At 38.9% G+C, this 26,817-nt stretch overlaps 1 protein-coding gene across 1 annotated transcript in view; it reads left to right on the top strand.

The window, feature by feature from the left end:
- Positions 1–385: 385 nt before the first annotated feature.
- Positions 386–26,817, top strand: part of LOC122444786 (phospholipid scramblase 2-like) — a 43,923-nt gene continuing 17,491 nt past the window's right edge. The window contains exons 1-5 of the mRNA XM_043473404.1: positions 386–413; positions 521–625; positions 1,056–1,360; positions 3,079–3,121; positions 26,292–26,512. Coding sequence (XP_043329339.1) covers positions 386–413; positions 521–625; positions 1,056–1,360; positions 3,079–3,121; positions 26,292–26,512 — 702 coding nt within the window. The remainder of the gene's footprint in view (positions 414–520; positions 626–1,055; positions 1,361–3,078; positions 3,122–26,291; positions 26,513–26,817) is intronic.

Genomic DNA, 26,817 nt, shown 5'->3' on the forward strand with positions numbered 1-26,817 from the left:
AAAATATTTTGGGACACAGTCTTTTCAAATTATATTACATTTTTATGGAATTGCTTTTGGAAAGTACATATAAGCTTATAAAGTTTCACTGCTTACAAATTTTCATGGATTATAAGAATAAATGCTTACTAAATTCTTCCCATACTGTGTTTATTAAATATTTAAGATAATTTTGTCTCTGATACTTTTTACCTCCTTTTGTTCTCAAATCATATTTTCCAGAGAGCTAAGGTATGAAATTTTTAAATTTAATTTGTAACTTCAGGATCAGTCAACTTTTTTTTTTTGATGAAAGGGTTTTAGGAAAGGGATAAACCATGGATTAAAGCCCCAGGCAAATGGTTAACCCAGGGAAGTATTTGGACAGTATACTAGATGGAACGACATGCCTTCACCTGTATACCAGATTCTCAGTAAGAACATTATAATGTTTGGGAATGGATAATTCTTTATTTCAGCATGCTGTTCTGACCACTTTAGGATATTTAACAGCATTCCTGGCCTCTATCAACCATCCCAGGATCACTCTCTTCTGCAGCTGAAGCGATAAAAACATCTCTAGACCTTGACAAGCGTTCCTTGGAGGGGCAAAACCACTGCCGGTTCTACACGTGTAAGAACTTCCGTTTGTCAGAGCTCCAGAACGGTCCTTTTCTGTACAGTGATTTGGTTCTAGAAATGCTGGCTTAACACCTCTATTTTGGGCCTTCTACCCAATGCCACATCTCATTTCCGTGAAGGCATTCCAGAATATGTATGTTACGTTGTTGATCTGTTTTCACTTCCTTAGGTTTCAACCATATTTTCATACGAATTCTCAAGAGTAAGTGTAAGGATGTGGAACAACTCTATATACAGGCCAAAACCCACAAATAGAAATGGATATGAAACAACAGATATTTTACTGAAAAATTGTTGAACTATAAAAACACAAACCGTAAGCTTCATAGAAACAGGATTTCTGAGTAAAAATTTTTAGTTTGTAGATAACTAAAAGAATTGAAATCTCAACTTTTCTGTGCAGTTACAAATAATTACACTTGTTTATATTTCAGCAACTCCGGAACATTCTGGCTCTCCCACCCTGAAGGCCGGCAACAGTGAAACCCAGGCTGAAAATCATGTCCAGGACAGCAATCCTGAAACCCAGGCTGAATATCCCAGTCCTCAGCCTGCATACTCTGAAACACAGATTGACTATCTAGTCGTCCAAGCTGGAAAAACAGGATCTGGCCTAGTTGACATTCCGGTCCAATACCAGCAAGTGTCTCTTCAGCCAAATATACCTGCAAAGCCACTATATATTATAAAACTAATACCTTCACCAGACTGTCCACCAGGGTTACAATATTTAAGTCAGGTAATTTCAAATACATAAAAGACTCTTAACAAGTAAAATTGTGCTCCCAGTTTACTTAATGACATTAGCAAATAACTAATTCACAAAAGTCTGAAATGGTAAAATGCTATTTCTTGCTAACAAACTAATTCTTCTAAGCAAGGTTTACTAATAAAGCAAAATACCAATGTCTTAGGAAATTGTATTTTTCTATGATCTTGAATATAATCTGTAATTAAGAGTCAACAGCAAGCCTTTACTAAACACTATTTCCCAGGCTTTGTTCCTAAATGTACTACATATAATAACGCATTTAGTCTGTAGAAGCTCTATGGTAGTGGGTTGCCATTTCCTCTTCCAGGGGATCTTCCCAACCCAGGGATCGAACCCATATCTCCTGGGTCTCCTGTTTTGGCAGGTGGATTCTTTACCACTTGGGTAACCTGGGAAGCCTATGATATACAGGTGCTAGAATTGTCACCATTTTCTCAAAGAGGAAACTGAGGCCTAGAGAAAGTTAAATAATTTGCTCAGCATCAAAATGCACAGGAAGTAGAAATGGTTTTATACGGCTGGAACCTTGGTTTTGGATTCTATGCCCTTTAATCCCAACACTAAATAATTTCTTAGCAGTTAAAAACAAATATAAAACAAACTTTAGTGTTCAATTCAACAATTTTTGTATGACTTACCTTTATATTGTAATTAATAAAATTACATTTTATGTTGTTTTTATTCTTTTGAAGAGCCAATTTTATAAATGCAACCATAAAGTGGGGAAAAGTAATAGATTATAATGTTTGATAACTTATCTCAGCAAAATAAGGTTTTACATTTGTTTGATGTTAGAAATCTCACAGGTAAAGTAGAATAGGAAGTTCTGTGTGCCCAAACTATATAAACCTAAATATTCCTGTGTCATTCAAACATTTTTCAAAAAATGAGTTGTGTCTCTTACACTCTCTGAACTAATTTTATATACCAAAATGTATTTGAGCATAATATAAGAATTTTATTAGTTCATATATTCTGCAAGAAATAGATTTTTTAAAATCAAGGACTCACAAAATATGTAGAGGTTATCACCTACTAGAAATGATGATCTCATTTACACTAAAAAAGAAAATTGAGATTTATAGTAAAGAAAATCTCTTTATATGGATAAAATGGTCTTAATATTTCCTAAAGCTCTTCTAGAAAGATCAGTGTTCTCATTTTTAAGGGTTTTTTTTTTTTTTTTTTTTTTTTTTAGTGTGGTGGTTTAGTAAATAAGTTCTGCTCAACTCTTGTGACCCCATGGACTGTAGCCAGCCAGGCTCCTCTGTCCATGGAATTTTCCAAGCAAGAATACTGGAGTGGATTGCCATTTCCTTCTCCAGGGTATCTTCCCAACCCAGGAATCGAACCTAGATCTCCTGCATTGCAGGCAGATTCTTTACCAACTAAGCTATGAGGGAAGCCCCCTTTTTTTAGTTTAAGTCATTTTATTTCACTTGAATCTGCCCACATTAGTACTGAACACATTCAATAGGTATCTTGTCACTTATAAATATATATGTGTATAATTTATATTACATTTTAGTTTTACACTAACAAGTATGTAAACTATCATTAAATATTGACAGTATTGACAAATATTGATAATTATATGCATTTTTAAAAATATAAAAACATAATTTGGTTGGCTTAAAAATCATCTGACATATGCTTACAGTTTAAATTTTTGTTTACTATAATAGGTAAATCAAATCCTGATTCATCAGCAAATTGAACTTACAGAAGGTATGTATTCCTTGTATTGATTATATTTCTAGAAAGAGGAGATATTTATGCAGATTAAGGCATGTCATCAACCACAAATACAACACTTTTAGTGATGTTGGACCATTAAACTGGTTATTTACAAAAGTCTCTCTTTGTTGCAATGAATTGGATACAGCAACTCATCTCTTGAAATTAGTGGGAGTCAACTGGCAAAATACTATTCATCTGGACATCTGTCATGATAAAGACTCTAACTTAGAAGGAAAACAACCAAAATATACTTTTGCTCCCTCCCCTCTCTAAACATCATTTCAGGGAATCTGTCACTTTATCTGTGCTTCCTGGTTGGCTCAGCCAGTAAAGAATCCACTTGCAATGCAGGAGCCCTGGCTTCTATCCTTAGGTTGGAAAGAGCCCCCGGAGGAGGGCATGGAAACCCACTCTAGTGTTCTCACCTGGAGAATCCCCATGGACAGAGGGGCCTGGTGGGCTACAGTCTATGGGGTCACAAAGAGTCAGACATGACTTCACCTGACTTCTATAACTTCACCTATTTTCTCCCCAGTTTATGACAACCTTGACGTTGGCACAGAGCTACTGGCAGTAGTTCATGTTAACTTATTATCACGTACTAACAGCTGTTGTTTAGTCACTAAGTCGTGTCTGACTCTTTTGCAACCCCATGGACTGCAGCCCTCCAGGCTCCTCTGTCCATGGGGCTTACCAGGCAAGAATGCTGGAGTGGGTTGCCATTTCCTCCTCCAGGGGATCTTCCTGACCCAGGGATCGACCCTATGTCTCCGGCATTGTGGACAGATTCTTCACCACACAGCCACCAGGGAAGACATACTCAGTTACCTTACTCCATTTCCAAATAGATGGAACTTTTTGAATTTGGATGTGGATATTTTAGAAAATTGTATTCCTGTTCACTCTCTCTTGGGAGTTCAGATGAACCCTAGAAGACCTGTGTCCCATGGGCTCTGCTCCATGGACTGTGAACTACCAGCTCGGATGAGGGGACACTGCAGTGCTGGAGCGTGCTGACCAGCGGCCCAGTAGCCTGGCTTCCCAGAAGAGTACTCCTGCTTGTGCTAAATGACCCCTTTGATTCTACAGGCTTCTAGTGCTCTCCATGTGCAAGAATAAATTCAGGATCTAGTGAGATACCGCCCAACTGCTGCCAGAAGAGAGAGAACCTCTGTAGACGATGAGCCAGTGTCCTCCTTCCAGATGTAAGGAGTCAGTTATAGAATACATCTATAAATCCATCTTTACTGGGGGGCAGTCCCTTTCCAGTAGTAGATTTAGAAACCAAATTTTAATAGCAGAGTAAGGATTTGGTATCGCCTACTGACGGGGTCGCGCGGAGTTGGACACAGCTGAAGTGCGGCAGCAGCAGCAGCATGTTTAAACCACCTGCAGCGGGACAGGTAAAGGTCGCGTCAGAGCAGCCTCCTAGAGTCATCTCCTCTATGTGGGTATCTGCAGCTACCCACAGGAAACTTCCTTCTGAAGGAAATCCAGAAACTAGCTGAATGACGACACATCGGGCAAATGAAAAATAAGCAAGATAAAATAAAATACCGACTTACCTCACCCTGTGTAACAGGCTCTAGGCTCACCCAAGGAGACGCAGATATAAAGAACAGACATGGTCACAGTGTGGGAGGAAGGGGTGGATGACGAGAGGGTAGCATTAAACATGTTCATTACCATATATAAAATATGGCATATATGGTGAGAATTTGCTGTGTGATGCAGGAAACCTAGAGCCATTGCTCTGTGATTTCCTAGATGGGTGGGTAGGGAAGGGAGGTGGGAGGGAGGTTTAAGAGGGAGGGGACATATGTACACCTATGGCTGATTCATGCTCATGTATGGCAGAAGGCATTACAATATTGTAAAGTAATTATCTTCCAATTAAAAACAATAAATTTTAAAAAATACTGAAATGGTTAGGAGAGTTATGACACAGCCATGCCACAAACCCCTCTCCTAGCATAAGAACACAGACCAAGAGGGAGCTCACACCTCTCAGCTTCTCCCCGAGGGATGAAGAGTTTGACCTAACGGCTGGTGCCTCAGTTTTTAAGATTCCTGTCAGACAGATGGGTCCACCAAAACCTATAACTTGGAAAACCACTGGGACTTACATCCATGGGATCCAAAAGGCTACAAACAGCTCAGAGACAGTTTGTAGGGGCTCATTTGACTCACCATATCTAATCCCTTAAGGCCCAACACATAGGCATCAGACTGACACAAGCCCATTTTTCTGTGAAAGTATTCTTTTTGCTTAAATAAAACAAACACTTTTTAAAAATTTTACTTTTGGGTGCAGGTTCTAATTTAACATACATAAAGGTACTTACCACTACCTCCAGAGACCAGGGAGGCCAATAGAACCCTACTTACATGTTGTTACAAGAAACTCACTTCAGCTTTAGAATACACACAAGTGAAAGTCAAGGGAGGGAAAAAGTATCCCAAGAAAATTTTAACCAAAGAAAGTTGGAGTAGCTATACTAATATCAGAGAAAATATGAGGGTTTCCCTGGTGGCTAAAAGAGTAAAAAAATCTGCCTGTGTTGGGAAGATCCCCTGGAGAAGGAAATGGCAATCCACTCCAGTATTCTTGCCTGAAGAAGTCTACCGACAGAGGAGCCTGGTGGGTTACAGTCCATGGGACTGCAGAGTTAGACACAACTGGGAGACTAACACTTTCACTTTCATATCAGACAAAATAGCTTTCAGTCAAGGACCAAAATAAGAGGCAAAAAAGATCACTAAATAGTTACAATCCACCAAGAGGATATAAATTTGTAAATATTGGTGTACTATTTTAAGTATCTGTATATATAAAAGCAAATATTAACAAACCTGAAGAGAAAAATAGACAAACATAAAATGGTACTAGGGGACTTTAATACCTCACTTTAATCAACAGATACGCCATCCAGACAAAAATCAATAAGGAAATTTTGGACTTACACAATACCTTTTAACCAGGTGGACTTAAAAGACATTTACAGAACATTCCATCCAAAAGAAGCAGAATACATATTTTTCTTAAGTGCAAAAGGAACATTTTCAGGATACATCATATATTAAGTCACAAAACAAGCCTTAATACATCTAAGAAAACTGAAATCATATGAAGCATTTTTTTTTTAAAAATAGTCTGAAAGCAGGAACCAAGTACAAGAAGAAAACTAGAAATTTCACAAATGTGTGGAAAATTGAACAACCAAAGGATCAGAGAATAAACAGAATATAACTCACAAAAATATCCTGAGACAAATGAAAGTGGAAATGCAGCATACCAAAATGATGGGATTCAGGAAAAACAGTAGTAAGAGGGCAGTTCATGTCAATAAATGCAACGTTAAAAGATAAGAAAGATCACAAATAAACACCTGACTTTATATATCAAAGAATCAGAAAAAGAACAAACTAAGCCAAAAACTAGTAGAGGGAAAAAAAATAAGAAAGAACAATAGAACTAAGAGAATGTTTGTTGAAAACACAAAATAGGCAAACATTTAGTTTGATATACCAAAAAAAAAAAAAAAAAGGTGACTCAAATGAAAACTGAGAGAAAAGATGTTACAACTGACACCAAAGAAATAAAAAAGCATTATAAGAGACAACCATGAACAAGTACATCCCAACAAACTGGACTACCTAAATAGATAAATTCCAAGAAACATCTGACAAGCCAAGACTGAACACAAAGAAGTAGCACATTTACGAAGACCGGTCACTAACAAGGACATGGAGTCTGTGTTTGAAAACCTCTCAGTAAACCAAGTCCAGGACTGCACGGCTTTAACAGTGATTAACACCGGACATTAACGGTGAATTCATATGTATGCTTCTCAGAAAGATGTCATCAGTCTGCTTGTGGTTTAAGGTGTGAGTGTGTCCCCCACATGTCATTGTGTATACTTATTTTCTCTGTAGCAATTTAGTTTATTAAGAGAAAGGGCCTCTAATATGCTGCTTGGGAATGATAAACCTGACTTTTGGCACTATGGTGCAGAGGGAGAGAGTCACTCTACCCAGGATGAACCCAGGCCAGAGTCTCTCTATCAGGAGAAGCCCTGCAGGCTGGCATCTAGACTCACAAGCTCACCCACACGTCTCAACCCATACTCTGTTCCTCGGGCTTGCCTAGATGCTGGCCAAGTCCACTTCCAGCTTTATGGATGAGGCTTCTCAGCAGATACTGGCCTGTGGTTCTACTGGTAATGATGTGGTCCTCTCTCTCAGAAGTTCACAGACTATACCAGCAAGGAAGAAGCAAACATTACCACAGTAACACAATGTGATGATGTTAGATTTTAGCATGTTTAGGCATAGTCAAAGGTTGATGCCTGCCACCACAGAACAAAATAAAGGAAAATTACTCTGCACCCATTCTTATATAAACTAGCAATACTGAATGACTTTTATTCAGTACAATGTTGGCATTACTTCCTTTAGAAATCAGCTGACATTCCCCCAAACACATTAATTTTTAAAAAGATAACTTTTAAAAATATGTTTGAATTCATTTCAAAATTTTATACATATTTTTTCTTCCATATTCAATGTGAATTGAAAACTATACTTATTTCACTGCCCATTTTTAGACTTGTATTACATATCTTACTTTTGTTTAATGAGGAGAGTTGAGGCTAGATTTTTTTTTTTTTTTCCTTAGAGGACAGTCTCTAGGGAGGAGGCAAGATGGCAGAGTAGAAGGATCTAGACCTCACCCCCTCTCACAAATACACCAACACAACAATATTGGAATCTGGGGAGTGTCAGAATCAAGATGGTGGAGGAGTAAAAAGCAGAGATCACCTCCCTTCACTGAAACATTGAAAATACATCCACAAGTGGAACAATTCATACAGAACAACTCCTGAGTGCTGACAGAAGACCTATGATGCCCCAAAGACAAGAAAACCCCCATGTAAACAGGTAGGGCAGAGAGAAGAAGAAAAATAAGGAATGAGGACAGGGCCTGTGCCCTGTAAAGGAGGAAAGGTTCCCGTACCTTGGAAGACTCCTCCCAGCAGAGCGATTAGATTGGAGAGAGGGAGAGTTTCATAGTCTGAGAGAGGAGAGCAGCAACCAATTTGTGGAAGGCAAAATGGACTGTAACCTGCACAGTGGGTCAGCTTCATCACTTTGCACTCCCCAATCTGAGATATTCCTCTGTTGGTGGGGTAGGGGTCAGCCATTCAGACTTCAAATCTCAGTCCCAGGGAGAGGAGCAGGGTTAGGTGCAGAAACAGCCTGAAGAGGTCAGGCCATGGCAACCAAGGGCGTACTAGGAAGAAGCCTGGGCCCATGAGAAGGCAAGGGGAAAGGGGTAGGACCACCATAAGAACTTCTATCCTTACGAGCACTCTCAGGCAAGAGGACACTGCCCACAGGAGCTCAAGGAGTGGACGCAAGTCACTGCTGACATCCTGGGCTCGAGAGGCCAGCACTGAACACCTCTTGCAGACCTGCTGACAGATGCAAGGTCCCACCTCTGCTGACCCACAGGGTGAAGACAGCTCCAGTCACCAGAAACTCCCCCAGTGGGACCCAGAACCTGCCCCAACTATCCTGGAAGGACATGGACAGGTCCAGCCACTAAGAATTCTGCCAGCAGGTTCCAGGACCTGCCCACACTGTCCCAGGACCTACCCACAGAATCCCAGGAGTCCATGGATGCCTTTTGCTGCTATGAAATGCTTCAAGTGGGTTCCAGGAACTGCGAGTCATCCCAGGAGTGTGAGGAAACCTCTCGTTACTAGAAAATCCCCTATTAGGTCACAGGACCAGGCTTGCTGTTCTGAGAGAATATTGATAGCTTCTGCTATTAGGAAGTTCATCAGTTGGCGCCAGAATACACACTGTTCTCCCAAGAGCAGGCAGATAGATCTAAATACTAGGAAATATGCCAGTGGATGCTAGGACCCACCACATTGTCCCAGGAGGGTGCAGCTAACTCCCTCCACTAGGAAACCACAAACACAGTAAGTTTGGCAAAATCAGACAACAAAGAAATATGTTACCAAAAAAAGCAATATAAAGATCTACATGAATAACTAAGTGAAGAGGAGATAAGCAATCTATTTGAAAAAGAATTCAGATTAATGATGGTAAAGATAATCTAAGATGTCAGAAAAAGAACAGAGGCATGGATCAAGAAGATACAAGAAAGGTTGAATAGAGAGCTAGAAGAACTAAAGAACAAACACAGATGAACAAAACAATGACTGAAATGAAAATTACACAGGAAGGAATCAATAGCAAAATAACCGAGGCAGAATAGATTAGTGACCTGGAGAACCAAATAGTGGAAATCTCTGCTGTGGAACAGAATAGAGAAAAAACAATGAAAAAAATATAAGAACAGTCTCAGAGACCTTTGGGACAACATTAAACATACAACCATTCAAATTATAGTAGTCTCAGAAGAAGAAAAAGAAAGCCTAAGAAAATATCTGAAGAGATAATAGTTGAAAACTTTCCTAACATGGGAAAGAAAATAGTCACCAAGTGCTGGGTGGCCCGGTGTACCACATAGGATAAACTCAAGGAACAACAAACTGAGACATGTTAACTGAATGAACTAAAAGTAAATGCAAACAAAAAATGTCCAAAGCAACAAGGGAAAAGCAACAAATAATATAAAAGGGACTCCCCATAAAATTATCACCTGATTTTTCAGCAGAAATTTTGCAGGCCAGAAAGGAGCAGCAGAATATATTTAAAATTATGAAAAGGAAAAACATATAAACAAGATTACCCTACCCAGCCAGGCTTTCATTCATATTTAGCAGAGAAATCAAAAGCTTGATAGACATAAACCAAGAGAATTCAGCAACACCAAACTAGCTATACAAAAAATGTTAAAGGAATTTTCTAGGCAAGAAACACAGGAAAAGAGGAAAAAAAAGAAAAGAAAAAGAGAAGAAACAAAGGCTACAAAAACACTGAAAACAATTAAGAAAATAACAAGAGGAACATACATATCTGTAATTAATTTAAATATAAATGGATTAAATGCTCCAACCAAAGACACTGACTGAATGAATACAAAAATAAGACCTAAGTATAAGCTGTTTACAAGAGACCCAGAGACACATACACACTGAAAGATGGAAAAAGATATTTCATGCAAATGGAAATCAAAAGAAAGCTGGAGTGGCAATATTATATGAGACAAAATAGACGTTAAAATAAAGACTGCTACAATAAACAAGGAAGGACACTATATAATAATCAAGGGATCAATCCAAGAAAAAGATATAAAAATACATTTTTTATAAATATACTTATGCACCCAAAATAGGAGAACATCAATATAAGGAAAATGCTAACATCCATAAAAAGGGAAATCAATAGTAACACAGTAATATTAGGGGACTTTAACACTTCACTTACACCAATGGCCAGATCACCCAGACAGAAAATTAGTAAGAAAACACAAGCCTTGAATGACACATTAGATCAGATAAACTTACTTGATACTTTCATAGGATATTCCGTCCAAAAGCAGCAGAATATACTTTCTTCTCAAGTGTTCACAGAACATCCTCCAAAACAGACCACATTTTTGGTCACAGTTCAAGCCTCAATGAATTTAAGAAAATTAAAATCATACCAAGCATCTTTTTTGAACACAATATTCTGAGACTGTAAGTAAATTACAGGGAAAACTGTAAAAAACACAAACACATGAAGGCCAAATAATATGTTACTAAATAGCTAATGGATCATTAAAGAAATCAAAAGAGGAAATCAAAAAATACCTAGAAACTAATAACAAAATCAAGATAACCCAAAACCGATGGGATGCAGCAAAAGCAGTTCTAAGAGGGAAGTTTATAGCAATAAAGTCCTACCTCAAGAAACAAAAAAATCTCAAATAAGCAAACAATCCTTATACCTAAAGCAACTAGAGAAAGAACAAACAAAACCCAAAGTTGGAAGAAGGAAATAAATCATAAAGATTAGAGCAAAAATTTCTGAAAAAGAGATGAAAATGATAGAAAAGATAAATAAAACTTAAAGCTGGTTCTTTCAGAAGGTAAAGAAGATTGATAAACCTTTAGCCAGACTCATCAAGGAAAAAAGGAAGAGGACTCAAATCAATAAAACTAGAAATGAAAAAGGAGAAGTTACAACAGATATTATCTGGCCAACAAAGGTCTGTATAGTCAAAGCTATAGTTTTTCTAGTAGTCATGTATGGATGTGAGAGTTGGAGCATAAAGAAAGCTGTATGCGGAAGAACTGATGCTTTCAAACTTGGTGTTGAAGAAGACTCTTGAGACTTCCTTGGACTGCAAGGAGATCAAATCAGTCAATCCTAAAGGAAATCAATCCTGAATATTCATTGGAAGGCCTGATGCTGAAGCTGAAACTCCTATACTTTGGACACCTGATATGAATAACTGACTCATTGAAAAAGACCCTGATACTGGGAAAGATTGAAGGCAGGAGGAGAAGGGGACAACAGAAGATGAGATGGTTGGATGGCATCACTGACTCAATCGACATGAGTTTGAGCAAACCCTAAGAGATGGTGAAGGACAGGGAAGCCTGGCATGCTGCAGTTCATGGGGTTGCAAAGAGTCAAGACATGACTGAGCAACTCAGCAACAACAGACATTGGATTTTGTTACACTGACTTGAGTCCTCCACAGAAAGACAAAAGATCATAAGAGATTACTAAGCAACTATATGCCAATAAAATGAGCAACTTAGAAGAAATGGACAAATGCTTAGAAAGGTACTACCTTCCAAGTCTGAAGAAGAAATAGAAAATAAACAGATCAATCACAAGTAATAAAACTGAAACTGTGATTTAAAATCTTCCGACAAAGAAAAGTCCAGGTTCAGATGGCTTCACAGGTGAATTCTACCAAAAGTTTAGAGAAGAGCAAACACCTATTCTGCTCAAACTCTTCCAGAAGTTTTCAGAAGAAGGAAAATGCCTAAACTCATTTTACAAAGCCACTGTCACCCTGATACCAAAACCAGGCAAAAATGCCACATAAAAGAAAATTACAGGACAATATCACTGATGAACACAGATGCAAAAATCCTCGACGAAATTCTAGCAAACAGAATCCAACAACATATTAAAAGGAGCATGCACTATGGTTAAGTAGATTTATTCCACAGATGGAAGGATTCTTCTATATAAGCAAATCAATCAATATATTACACCATATTAACAAATAGAAGAATAAAAGCCTATCTGATAATCTGAATAGTTGCAAAAAAGCTCTTGACAAAAATCAACACCAATCTATGATAGAAACCCTCCAGAAAGTGGGCATAAAGGGAACTTATCGCAAAATAATAAAGGCAATTTATGACAAACCCACAGCAATCATCATTCTCAACAGCGAAAAACTAAAAGCATTTCCTCTAAAATCAAGAACAAGACAAGAATGTCCACTCTCACCAATTTAATTCAAAATAGATTTGGAAGGTCTGGTCACAGGAATCACAGAAGAAAAAGAAATTTAAAAATCCAAATTGGGTGGGGGGGAAGTAATAAAATTTTTACTATTTGCAGAGAACATGACATGATACATAGAAAATATTAATGATGCTACCAGAAACTACTGGAGCTCATCAATGAATTTAGTAAAGTTCCAGCATAAAAAATTAAGACAGAAATCTCTTTCATTCCTATACAGTATCAATGAAAGATCAGAAAGAGAAATTAAGGAAACCACCCCATTTATCATCACATCACAAATATTAAAATACCTGGAAATAAACCTAAGGAGGCAACGATGTTAGGAGGACACACAAGAAAACCCTGTGCACACCAGGACCCAGGGACCCCATAGGAGACTGAGCCCAACGTGCCTTTGAGTGCTTGCATGTCTCCTGTGGATCATAGGTCAGCAGCGGCCTGCAGCAGGGACAGTGACCCCGGCTGCAGCAGACCTGGGAGGCACAGCATGGGGCACAAGTCCTCTGGGAGGAGGTCACCATTGGCCCCACCACAAAGCCTCTGAGCAAACAACCCACAAACTGCAGGACAATTACACGGAAGAACTTCTTGCACTGTTCTGTTGCAAAACTTCTAGGGCCTACAATAGATTTCCCAACCTGGGGATCTGGCAAAGGGACTGACACAACCCTCAGGCAATTTGACTTTGAAGGCTAGTGGGGTTTGATTATAGAATTTCCATAGGACTGGGGAAACAGACCCTTGGAGGGCACAAACAAAAGCTTGTGGCATCAGGACCCAGGAGGAAGGAGCAGTGACCCCACGAGAATCTGAGCTAGACTTGCCGGTGAGTGTCCAGGAGCCTCCAGCGGAGGCCTGGGTTGACACTGGGTTGCTGCAGGGCCAGGGGCGCTGAATAAAACAGTCCTGGGAGCCATAGCTGGCATAAGTCGTTTTGCAGTAAGTGGACATAGCCACCATTATGCCTACCATAGTCTGGACTCAGACCAAACTACAAGGAGGGAACACAGCCCCACACATCAGCAGAAACTGGATTAAAATTTCACTGGCTATGGCCCTGCCCATCAGAGCAAGACCCAGTTAGCCTCACAGCTTGTGCCTCCCCTCAGGAAGCTTCCATAAGCCTTTCTCCTTAACCATCAGAGGCCAGCCAGAATAAAAATCACAAACACAGGAAACTAACCAAACTGGGCATGGATCACAGCCTTGTTTAACTCAATGAAACTACGAGCCTTGCCATATAGGGCAACCCAAGAGGGACGTGTCATGGTGGAGAGTTCTGACAAAACATGGTCCACTGGAACAGGGAGTGGCAAACCACTGCAGCATTCTTGCCTAGAGAACTTCGTGAACAGTATGAAAAGACAAAAAGATATGACGCTGAAAGAGGAACTCCTCAGGTTAGTATGTGCCGAATATGCTACTGGAAAAGAGTGGAGAAATAGCTCCAGAAAGAATGAAGAGACTGAGCAAAAGTGGAAACAATGCCCAATTGTGGATGTGTCTGGTGGTAAAAATAAAGTCCAATGCTGTAAGAATAATATTGCATAGGAACCTGGAATGAAACAATATTGCATAGGAACCTTAATGGTCCATGAATCAAGGTAAATTGGAAGTGGTCAAACAGGAGATGGCAAGAGTGATCATCAATATTTCAGAATCAGTGAGCTAAAATGGATGGGAATGGATGAATTAAGTTCAGATAACCATTATATCTACGACTGTGGGCAAGAATCCCTTAGAAGAAATGGAGTAGCCCATATAGTCAACAAAAGACTCTGAAATGCAGTACTTGGCTGCATTCTCAAAAACAAGAGAAAGATCTCTGTTCGTTTCCAAGGCAAACAGTTCGATATCATACTAATCCAACTCTATGCTCCAACTACTAATGCTGAGAAGCTGAAGTTGAATGGTTCTATGAAGACCTACAAGATCTTCTAGAACTAACACCAAAAAAGATGACCTTTTCATCATAGGGGACTGGAATGAAAAAGAAGGAAGTCAAGAGATACTTGGAAAAACAGGCAAGTGTTGTCTTGGAGAACAAAATGAAGCAGGGCAAAGTAACAGAATTTTGCCAAGAGAATGCACTGGTCATAGCAAACCCTCTCTTCCAACAACACAATAGACAACTCTACACTCGGACATCACCAGATGCACAATATCAAAATCAGACTGATTATATTCTTTATAGCCAAAGATGGAGAAGCTCTATACAGTCAGAAAAATCAAGACCAGTAACTGACTGTGGCTCAGATCATGAACTCTTTATTGCAAAATTCAGACTTAAATTGAAGAAAGTAGGGAAAACCACTAGACCCTCAGGTTTGATGTAAATAAAATCCCTAACGATTATACAGTGAAAGTGACGAAGAGATTCAAGGGAGTAGATCTGATAGAGTACCTAAAGAACTATGGACAGAGGTTCATGACTTTGTACCAAAGGCAGTGATCAAAACCATCCTCAAGGGGAAAAAAAATGCAAAAAGGCAAAATGGTTGTCTGAGGAGGCCATACAAATAGCTAAGAAAAGAAGGGAAGTGAAAGACAGAGGAGAAAAGGAAAGATAAACCTGTCTGAATGCAGAGTTCCAAAAAAGAGCAAGGAGAGACAAGAAAGTCTTTCTAAGTGAATAATGCAAATAAAGAGGAAAACAATAGAATGGGAAAGACTAGATATCTCTTCAAGAAAATTAGAGATACCAAGGGAACATTTCATGCAAAGATGGGCATAATAAAAGACAGAAATGGTATGGACCTAACAGAAGCAGAAGATATTAAGAAGAGGTGGCAAGAATACACAGAACTATACAAAAAAGATCTTCATGACCCAGATAACCACGATGGGGTGATCACTCACCTAGAGCCAGACATCCTGGAATGTGTAGTCAAGTGGGTCTTAGGAAGCATCATTACAAACAAAGCTAGTGGAGGTGATGGAATTCCAGTTGAGCTATTTCAAATGCTAAAAGATGATGCTGTGAAAGTGCTTCACTCAATATGCCAGCAAATTTGGAGAATTCAGCAGTGGCCACAGGACTGGAAAGGTCAGTTTTCATTCCAATCCCTAAGAAGGGCAATGCCAAAGAATGTTCAAACTACTGTACAATTGCACTCATCTCACATACTAGCAAAGTAATGCTCAAAAGTCTCCAAGCCAGGCTTCAACAGTATGTGAACCAAGAACTTCCAGATATTCAAGCTGGATTTAGAAGAGGCAGAAGAACCAGAGATCAAATTGTCAACATCCATTGGATCACAGATAGAAAAAGCAAGAGAATTCCAGAAAACATCTATTTCTGCTTTATTGACTACACCAAAGCCTTTGACTGTGTGGATCACAACAAACTTTGGAAAATTCTTCAAGAGACGGGAATACCAGACCACTTTGCCTGCCTCCTGAGAAATTGTATCAGGTCAAGAAGCAACAGATAAAAGTGGACATTGAACAATGGACTGGTTCAAAATTGAGAAAGGAGTACGTCAAGGCTGTATATTGTTACCCTGCTTATTTAAATTATATGCAGAGTGCAGCATGCAAAATGTCAGGCTAGATGAAGCACAAGCTGGAATCAAGACTGCAGGGAGAAATATCAAGAAACTCAGATATGCAGATGACACCATCCTTATGACAGAAAGCGAAGAGGAACTAAAGAGCCCTCTTGATGAAATTACAAGAGGAGAGTGAAAAAGTTGGCATAAACTCAAACTTCAAAAAGCAAAAATCATGGCATCCAGTCCCATCATTTTATGGAAAATAGATGGGGAAACAATGGAAACAGTGATAGATTTTATTTTCTTTGGCTCCAAAATCACTGCAGATGGTGACTGCAGCCATTAAATTAAAAGAAAAGCTCCTTGGAAGAAAAACTATGGCAAACCTAGACAGCATATTAAAAAGCAGAGACATTACTTTGCTGACAAAGCCTGTATAGTCATAGTTATGGTTTTTCCAATAGTCATGTATGGATGTTAGATTTGGACTATAAAGAAGGCCGAGCACCAAAGGACTATTTTAAACTGTAGTGCTGGAGAAGACTCTTGAGATCCCCTTGGACTTCAAGATCAAACCAGTCAATCTTAAACAAAATCAATCCTAAATATTCATTGGGAAGGACTGATACTTAAACTGAAGCTCCAATAATTTGACACCCAATGAGAAGAACTGACTCATTGGAAAAGACCCTGATGCTGGGAAAGACCGAAGGCAGGAGGAGAAGGGGACAACAGAAAACAAGATGGTTGGATTGGATGGCATCACTGCCTCAAAGACATGAGTTTGAACAAGCTCCAGGAGATGTTGAAGAAAAGGGAATTCTAGGATACTGCAATCCCTAGGGTCAGAAAGAGCTGGACATGAATCAGTGACTGAACAACAAGGATGGCAATGAGGCAAACCACCTGTACTCAGAAAACCATCTGGAGAAGGAAACGATTACCCACTGCAACATTCTTGCCTGGAGAATCCCAGGGACAGAGGAGTCTGATGGACTACAGTCCATGGGGTTACAAAGAGTTGGATACCCCTGAGCAACTAACACTTTCACTCTCTTTTTCAGAAAACTGTAAGATACTAATGAAGAAATTAAATATGAAACAAACAGATGGAAATATATACCATGTTCATAGACTGGAAGACTCAGTGTTGTGAAAATGACTATAGATTCAGTGCAATCCAAGTCAAGTTACCAACAGCACTTAAAAAAAATTCCAGTGAAAAATATTACAATTTGTATGAAAACAAAAAAACCTAGAATAGCCAAAGCAGCCTTGAGGAAGAAACACAGAGTTGGAGGACTCGGGCTCCCAACTTTGGTCTGTACTAGAACGCTATAGAAACCAGCACAGCATGGTACTGGCACAAAACAGCAACGCTGGTCAGAGGAGGAGCACAACAAGCCCAGTGATGAACCGCGTGCCCTTGATCACCTAATCCACCTCGTCTATGAGAAAGGAGGCAGGAGTATACGACGCAGGAGAGACCGTCTCTTCAATAAGTGGTGCTGGGAAAACTGGACAGCTATATATAAAATAATGAGAGAAGAACACTCCATAATACCATACACAAAATTAAACTCAAGATAGATTAAAGATCTAAATGTAAGTCTGGACACTATAAAACTCCTAGAGCAAAATATAGACAGAACACTCTGACAGAAATCACAGTAAGATCTTTTTTGATCCACCTCCTAAAGTAATAAAAATTAAAAATATACAAATGGGACCTAAATAAACTTAAAAGCTTTTGCACAGCAAAGGAAATCATAACCAAAACAAAAAGACAACCTTCAGAATGGGAGAAAATAATTTTAAATGAAGCAATTGACAAAGGATTAATCTCCAAATATATAAACAACTCATGCAACTCAATATCAAGAAAACAACCCAATAAAAATGGGAGGTTAAACAGACATTTCCCCAAAGAAGACATACAGAGGGCCAAAAAAGCACATGAAAAGATGCTCAACATCAGTAATTATTAGAGAAATGCAAATTAAAACTATGATAATGTTTCATCTCATACTGTTCAGAATGATCGTCATCAAACAAAAATCTACAAATAATAAATGCTGCAGAGGGCATGGGGTAAAGAGGGCCCTCCTAGATTGTTTGTGGGGATGTAAATGGACACAACCACTATGGGAATAGTATGGATATTCCTTAAAATAACTAGGAATAGAACTACCTTACAACATAACAATCCCATTACTGGGAATATACCATGGGAAAACCATAATTGAAAGAGATGCATATACATCAATGTTTGTTGCAGAACTATTAACAATAGCTAGGACATGGAAGCAAACTAGATGTCCATTGACAGATGAATGGATAAAATTGTGGTACATATATAGAGTGAAATATTACTCAGCCATAACAGAGGACATATTTGAGTCAGTCATAATGAGTGGATGAACCTAGAGCCTGTTATACTGAGAGAAGTCAGAAAGAGAAAAACAAGTATCATATATTAACTAATTTATATGGAATCTAGAAAGATAGTATTGATGAACCTATCTGTAGGGCAGCTATGGAGACTCAGACATAGAGAACAGACTCATGGCCACAGTAGGGGAAGGCGAATGTGAGACAGATTGAGAGAGCAGCATGTAAACATGTGTATCACCGTATGTAAAACAGCCGGTGGAAACTTGTTGTATGAAGCAGGGAGCTCAAATCAGGTGCTCTGTGATAACCTAGAGGGATGGGATAGGGTGGGAGGTGGGAAGGAGATTCAAGAGGGAGGCTGCTGCTGCTGCTAAGTCGCTTCAGTCGTGTCCTACTCTGTCCGACCTCATAGATGGCGGAGACATGTGGATACCTGTGGCTGATTCATGTTGATGTATGGCAGAGACCAACACAATATTGTAAAGCAATTATCCTCCAATTAAAAAAAAAAAAGTTAAGATCATGGCATCTGGTCCCATTACTTTTTGGCAAGCAGAAGGGGAAAAAGTGGAAGCAGTGACAGATTTTATTTTCATGGGCTCCAAAATCACTATGGATGGTGACTGTAGCCATGAAATTAAAGACTTGCTCCTTGGAAGGAAATATATGACAAACCTAGCCCTTAGTCACCCAGTCATGTCAAACTCTTTGCAACCCCATGGACTTTAGCCTGCTAGGTTACTCTGTCCATGGACTTTTCTAGGCAAGAATACTGGTGTTGGTTGCCATTTTCTACTCCAGGGTATCTTCCTGACCCATGGATCAAACCTGTGAACCTAGAAGGTGTATTAAAAAGCAGAGACACCACTTTGTTAACAGTCCATATAATCAAAGCTATGGTTTTCCCAGTAGTCATGTATGGATAAGAGAGTTGGACCATAAAGAAGGCTGAGCTCTGAAGAATGGATGCTTTTGAATTGTTGTGCTGGAGAAGACTCTTGAGAGTCCATTGAGCTGCAAGGAGATCAAACCAGTCAATCCTAAAAGAAAAACACCCTGAATTTTCATTGGAAGGATTGATGCTGAAGCTCCAATATTTTGGTCACCTGATGCTAAGAGCCAACTCATTGGAAAAGACCCCAGTGCCGGGAAAGAGGAAGGCAAAAGGAGAAGGGTGTGGCACAGGATGATATGGTTAGATAGCATCAAACCAACTCAATGGACATAAATTTAAGCAAACTCTGGGAGACAGTGGAGGACAGAGGAGCCTGGCTTGCTGGAATTCACGGAGTCACAGAATTGGACACAACTTAGCAACTGGACAACAACAACAATAACATGTGTTCTAGTAGAATTCATTCCAATATACAAGGATGTTCAACATTTACAAATCAAGCCATGTCATATACTACTTAATAAAATGAGTGATTATAATCACATGATCTTCTGAATAGGAAGATCATTCCCATTTGTCAAAAAAAGCATTTGACAAAATTTAACATACATTCATGATAAAAAAAAAAAACAAAACTCTGAGAAGACTGGCTATAGAAGCAGTGTACCTCAACGTAATAAAGACTACATACAGCAAGCTCACAGTTAACATAACATTCAACACTGAAAATCTAAAAAACTTTTCATCTAAGGTCAAGAAAAATCAAATAATGCCCACTCTAGCCACTGCTATTCAACTGAAGTCCAAGAGAGAGCAATTAGGCGATAGAAGGAAATAAAATGTATACAAATCACAAAGAAGTAAAACTCTTATTTCAGGTGACATGATATCATGGAAAACCTGAAAGGCTGATCTAATAAACCACTGGACCTAATAAACAAATTCAGTATGTAAACAATATACAAAATCAGTTGCATTTCTATACACAAATCAAATAATGAAATATCTTAAGAAATAAATTAAGAAAACAATCCCATTTACAATTGTATCAAAAGGAATCAAATATCTAGGAATAAATTTAACTAAGGAAGTGAAAGACCGGTACACTGAAAACTGTAAAATATTGGTGAAAGAAACAGAATATACAAATAAATGGAAAGATATTCTCACAGATTTGAAGAAATTAATATTGTTCAAATGCTCTTACTAACCAAAATAATCTACAGATTCAATGAAAATCCAATCAATATTCCAATAGCAATTTTCATCAAAAGAGAAAAAACAATCCTAAAATTTGTACAGAACCACAAAAGACAAAAAAAAAAAAAAAAAAATCAAAGGAATGTTGAGAAGGAAGAATGGACTGCAAGTACTATACCATATGTAATATGGTTTTGGATTTCAAACCACATTACAAAGCTATAATAGTCAACAGTGTTGTGTTAGTATAAAAACAGACACACAGACCAAGAGAACAGGATAGAGAGCCCGGAAACACCCTGCACACGAGAGCTCCTTCAATTTATGATAAAGAAGCAGCATACGATGGGGAAAGACAGTCTCTTCAATACAGGTGCTGGGAAAACTAGATTGCCACATGCAAAAGAATGAAATTGGACCACTGTCTTGTACCATCCACAAAAATCAACTCAAAATAGGTCTTACAAGTAAGACATAAAAGTCCTGGAAGAAAACATAGGGAATATGCTTCACAGTAATGTTTTCTTGGGTAATGTATTACAAATGCACAGGTAACAAAAACTAAGATAAACAAGAAAAGGCTAAATTAAAAAGATTACTTACAGCACAGGAAACAATGAACAAAATGAAAAGGCAACATATGGCATGGGAAAAAATTGTAAATCATTTCTGATAAGAGGCTAAAAACTGAAATATATAAAGATCTCATACAACTTAGTAGAAAGGGAAATTGTTTTAAAATTATTTAAATGAGGATCTGATAGATATCTTTCAAAGAAGACACACAAATGACTAATAGTGACATGAAAAAGCACCTAATAGTACTAATTATGGAGGAAATGCAAATCAAAACTTCAGTGAGACACCACCACAAACCTGTTAGAATGGTTGCTATCAAAAAGAGAGGAGATAAGTGTTTTTTGAGGATATTGAACCCCTGCTGGCTCACAGGGTAAAGCGTCTGCCTGCAATGTGGGAGACCCAGGTTCAATCCCTGGGTTGGGAAGATCCCCTGAAGAAGGAAATGGCAACCCACTCCAGTATTCTTGCCTGGAGAATCCCATGGACAGAGAAGCCTGGTAGGCTACAGGCCATGGGGTCGCAAAGAGTCGGATACAACTGAGCGACTTCACTATCTTTTTATGAAAGGGAACACTTACATTCTGTTGATGGGAATATAAACCGGGGCAGCTGCTATAGGATACACTATGGAGATTTCTCAAAAAACTAAATACAACTACCACATGATCAGTTCCATTTTCCTTTCCTTGGTATTTAACCAAAGGAAACAAAAAGATATCTCCATCCCCGTGTTCACTGCAGCACATTTACCACAGCCAAGACTTGGTAACTATGTTGTTTCGCTGAAAGTTTCCACTTTTGTCTCAGGTTCAAAGGATTTGTTAAAAAAAAGTAAGCCACTCATTATACACAACTTCCCTGGTGGCTCGGCTGGTAAAGAATCTGCCTGCATTGCAGGGGAGCTGGGTTTGATCCCTGGGTTGGGAAGATCCACTAGGAAGGGAAGTGCTACCCACGCCAGTACGCTGGCCTGCAGAATCCCATGGACTGTCCTGTCCGTGCAGGTGCAAAGAGGCGGACACGATTGAGTGACTTACACCTTCTCTATATACAAATAAACAATACAAATATTTATTAGAGAACTATACAGTCTACTTTTAATATAATAACATTAAAAGGCAAAAAAGAAAAAGAAACACCCGAGGAGAGCAGTAGTACATATGTCATCAAACTGGATTTGCCAACATCCAGACTTAAACAGCAGTGGCAAGTCCTGTGTGAGAGCGGCCCAGAACCCCACTGGGAAAAGGCCGCAGGCAGCATGTCCCCTCTGAGGCTGAGACTCTGGACTGCTGTCAATACGGCCCCACTCACAACCCTTGGGCAAATCTTGGAGTGTTGCTAAGTCCGGGGAGTGGTTGACCAGACCTCCGCCAGGGACATATCAAATTCCAAGATCCCCTCCCTATCTATCTATCTATCCTGTTTTCTTCCCAGAAACCACAGCAGGTGTGGCTGACACCCACTGCAGTAGTCAGGACAGAGTCTAGGAAGGTCAGAAGCAAGGTCGGAGGCCTGCAGTGCTCTTTTGCCTCTGAAGTCTGAACAAGACTACTTCTATTTTATTTTCCTAACAGTTGGCCTCAGGGTTGTTTAGAATGAAGAGCATAGGAACAGGACAAAATAACACAGTCTTTTAAATTCTATAAATCAAATAACAATTCCAAATGGTTAAAATAAACAAGATAATCAAAGGAACAAGAGATTAAACAGTACAGAAAACCATTTCTAAGCAGTAGGGGATGTAGTAAAGAAAAAGTCCCACCATGAATGAGAAGTATGTTTTTGTACATTAACCCATTGGCTGGGTTATATTACCTAATTGAATTTGCCAACATCCAGACTCAAACACCGCTGGGTGTCCTGTGTGACAGCAGTCTGCAGTTTCAGTTGGGAAAAGGTCCCAGGCGGTGCTCTGTGGATGAGACTTTGGATTGCTGTCTCTGGGCCCCCATCTATGATCCCCAGGCCACAAATGGATATCATTGTAAGTCTAAGAGCAAAACTGCTGCTCTGGTATAATGTTAATTTTTATAACGCTGCTTGCTTTGTTCTACAAATCTTGGAATGTTGTTAAGTTGAGGCAGTGATTGGCCTGACCTCCTCCAGGGATTTAACAAACTCCAAGATCCCCTCACTATCTATCTATTACAGTGTTTCTCTTCTGAGAACTCACAGCAGGTGTGGCTGACACCCAGGGCAGTAGTCAAGACAGTATCCAGGAAGGTCAGAAGCAAGGTCAGAGGCCTGCGGTGCTCTTTTGCCTCTGAACCCTGAACAAGACTACTTCTATTTTATTTCCCTAACACACGTGTCCACTGACAGATAAAGAAAATGTGGTACAGTCACACACACACACAATGGCATGTTATTCAGTCAGAAAAAGAAGGAAATCCTGCTATCTATAACATGATGAATCTTAAGAACATTATGCTAAATGAAATGTTAGAAAAAGAAGACAAATAATATCTTATCTCAATATATGTGGAATTTAAAAAAAGTAAATGAGCTTATAGATACCAAGAGCAGATTGGTGGTTGCCAGAGTGGGTGCAGTGGGTTTGGTGAAATGAGTAAAGGTGGTGAACAGGGCAAACTTCCAGTTTTAAGTAAAAGAAGTCCTGGGGATACGATTTACAGGATGGTGACTATAGTTAGCAACAACGTATTATATATTTGAAAGTTGCTAAGAGAGTATCTTAAATGATCATGTTAACTTACTGTAGTAATCATTACACTTTATGTAGAAAGTAAAAGGGAAGTCGCTCAGTCGTGTCCGACTCTGCCACCTATGGACTGTAGCCCGCCATGCTCCTCCATCCATGGGATTTTCCAGGCAAGAATACTGCCATTTCCATTTTCAGGGGATCTGCCCGACCCCAGGGATTGATCCCAGGTCTCCTGCAGTGCCGGCAAACTCTTTACCATCTGAGCTACCAGAGAATCCACACTATATGTAGATGCATGAATAATCATGATGTATATAGAAAACTAATAAATACAATGTTATACATTAATAGCATCTCAATAAAAATTTAAGAGTATCATTTTCAATAAGCATTATTGAAAATGCATAGTATTGGATATTTATAATGCTCTTGGTTTTGTTGAGATTCTTGAAATGAAGTTTTCTCTCAAAAGGAACGCTTTGATGTTTAATCATTTGTATTCTGATTTTTTAAAAATACGATATTTTAAAGCATACATTATTGAGATTATAAAACCCTCAGACAGATACATATATTATACAGGACTCCATTTATAATTTATGTATAAAAAAGTTATACATATTTGTGAAATATTTGTATGTCTTTATCATTAAATATAAATTAAGAAATTTATTGCTTGATAACTCTTCAGTTTTTTTAAAAGGAATGTCTTTAATTTTCTTCTTTTCTTTTTGTCTCTAAATGGAAGTTTACATTATAACCTTAAAAGTAGTATAAAGTGATGATGATTACTCAGTTTATTTTTAGCATACGAGGCTATGACCAGCACTTATTCCTTTCCATATTTCAAAACTTAATAAAGACACAACTATAGATTCTTTGTCTTGTTGTCATTTTGTAAGTAACCAGAAGAAAATTTAAGGTTTCTATAAGCCCTTGGAACTCATTTTAAAGATAAAAAAGATGATATTTGAGATTTTTGAAGAATTTTGAGATTAAGCTGCTTAATGAAACACTTAGGTAACAGATGTCATCTCTTGAATTAATTAAAATTTTTCTCATCAGACGTTGAATGGGAGATAGCAGCGTCAAGATGGTTCTTTTAAAGGTAAAATCCTGTCTGAATTAAAGCAAAGACACCTAAGAGAAGGCAAAGTGATAAAGTTTGTGAAGGACATCTCTGACTAATGGTCTACCCACGACAATACAAGAGAGTGGCTTTGGTCCCCGTCCATATCATTTAACCACTTTCAGCCACTGCTTGGTGGCTTCACCGTCCTCTGAGCCAGCTTAATGAGGGCTGTGGGCAAGTGGGACCATTCATTGCTCCTTCCTGCCTTTAAGCAAGGGGAGTTTCCAAAGTGTGGTTCAAAGGGGAAGCCCTTTGGGAAGACACCACATGGGTGTCAGTATTCAGAACACCTCTGTTTCCCCCATAGAGACATTAGCCCCCACTAAGGTACACGGTGCACTTAGGAGGCCAGTGGTCTAGATGTCCTGTGACTTGTAGTCTTGGTTGCCAAGCACTTCTTCCCCTTGTTTAATCCCACCTCCCCCTTCTGAACAACGACTGCTGAAATAAACAAGGGTACCAGGGCGGGTTCGACCTCCCCTTCCATTTTCACTTTCTCCCTTTTCACATGTGCTCATTGAGAGGAAGCCCTCTCATACATTCCTCACACAGTGCAGAAAGACAAGTGATGCCTCGTTCATAAAACAAAATCTTAAGCCCATTTACTTAATATAATATTGTAAGGCACATAAATGTAACAACCATCCTATATTCCCCTCTCTAGTTGAATACATGGACAAGTAGACATTTTCTGCATACACTCAGCATGACTGTGACCATCCCTCACAGCAAAGTCTCCCTTTCTGACGTGGTCCATGGGATTAGGAAGATGTGAGCTGTTTTCTCTTCCGTGTCTCACATAGATACTCATAGATACTCTTACATAGATACTGAATTTCTCAGTATCTTAATACCATTTCCTTCTAGTTTTCTTTGTCTTTTTTTTCCCTCTGCCTAGATCGTCTCCGAACACTTTTCCTTTTCCTTCTCACTATTCAAGAAATATAATCTAAAGTAGTGTCTAAAAAATGTAAGTCTAAAATATTTAGATTTAAAATTCTTTTAGCAGTGGTGATTATGGTTTCCTGTTCCATGGTTTTAGTCATAATAAGTAACGAAACCAATAACAAACATAAAACTAAGAACAGTCTTTGATAGAGAATACATCTGCAGCAGAGGATACTGTTTTATCCTCTGTGTCTCACACGGATTGCTTAATTTACCAGTACCTTAAAACTGCTCCTTCTCTCTTTCCCTTTTTTCTAAAGCTAGTTCATCTCTAAACACCTTGCCCTATGTAATATGAAATATCATCTAATGTAATATCTAAAAATATTTTAGTCTAGTCTGTATTTTTAACATGATGATGATTATGGTTTTTTCCTCTATGTTTTCAGTCATTGTACATATTAAGACAAATAACAAATATGAAATCAAGAACAGCCTCGGACAGAAGATTTACTTTGCAGTAGAGGATACGGATTGCTGTACCCGATACTCCTGTGGGGCCTCTAGGCCTTTTACCATGAGGATTCTTGATCTTCTAGGCCGCGAAGTCATAACTCTGGAGAGACCACTAAGACTTAACTGCTGTTGTATCCCCTGCTGCCTTCAGGAGGTCAGTAAGCAATTAACAGAGTACTTTGTAAAATAGGTCAGCAAAAATTTTCACCCTTTCAGTGAACCTATAGAATCAAATGAGATTTAAAGGAAAAGTGGTCCACCAGCTACTGGTTTATGCTTGAGAGTGAATTGTAGGAAAGAAGGCAGGTGGAAAAGACTGAGCAATTAGCCCCATATTCCAGAGCAGTGTGCCCCCTGGGGGTGAGATCAGAGATCTCAGGGACTAGACTTTCTGATCTTCAGGGAGAGCTGAGAAGGTAGGGCGTCTTTAAGTCCCTCAGCTGAAGTGACCATGAGGGC

This window comes from Cervus canadensis, chromosome 7 (genome assembly GCF_019320065.1).
Source record: "Cervus canadensis isolate Bull #8, Minnesota chromosome 7, ASM1932006v1, whole genome shotgun sequence".
Lineage (NCBI taxonomy): Eukaryota > Metazoa > Chordata > Mammalia > Artiodactyla > Cervidae > Cervus > Cervus canadensis.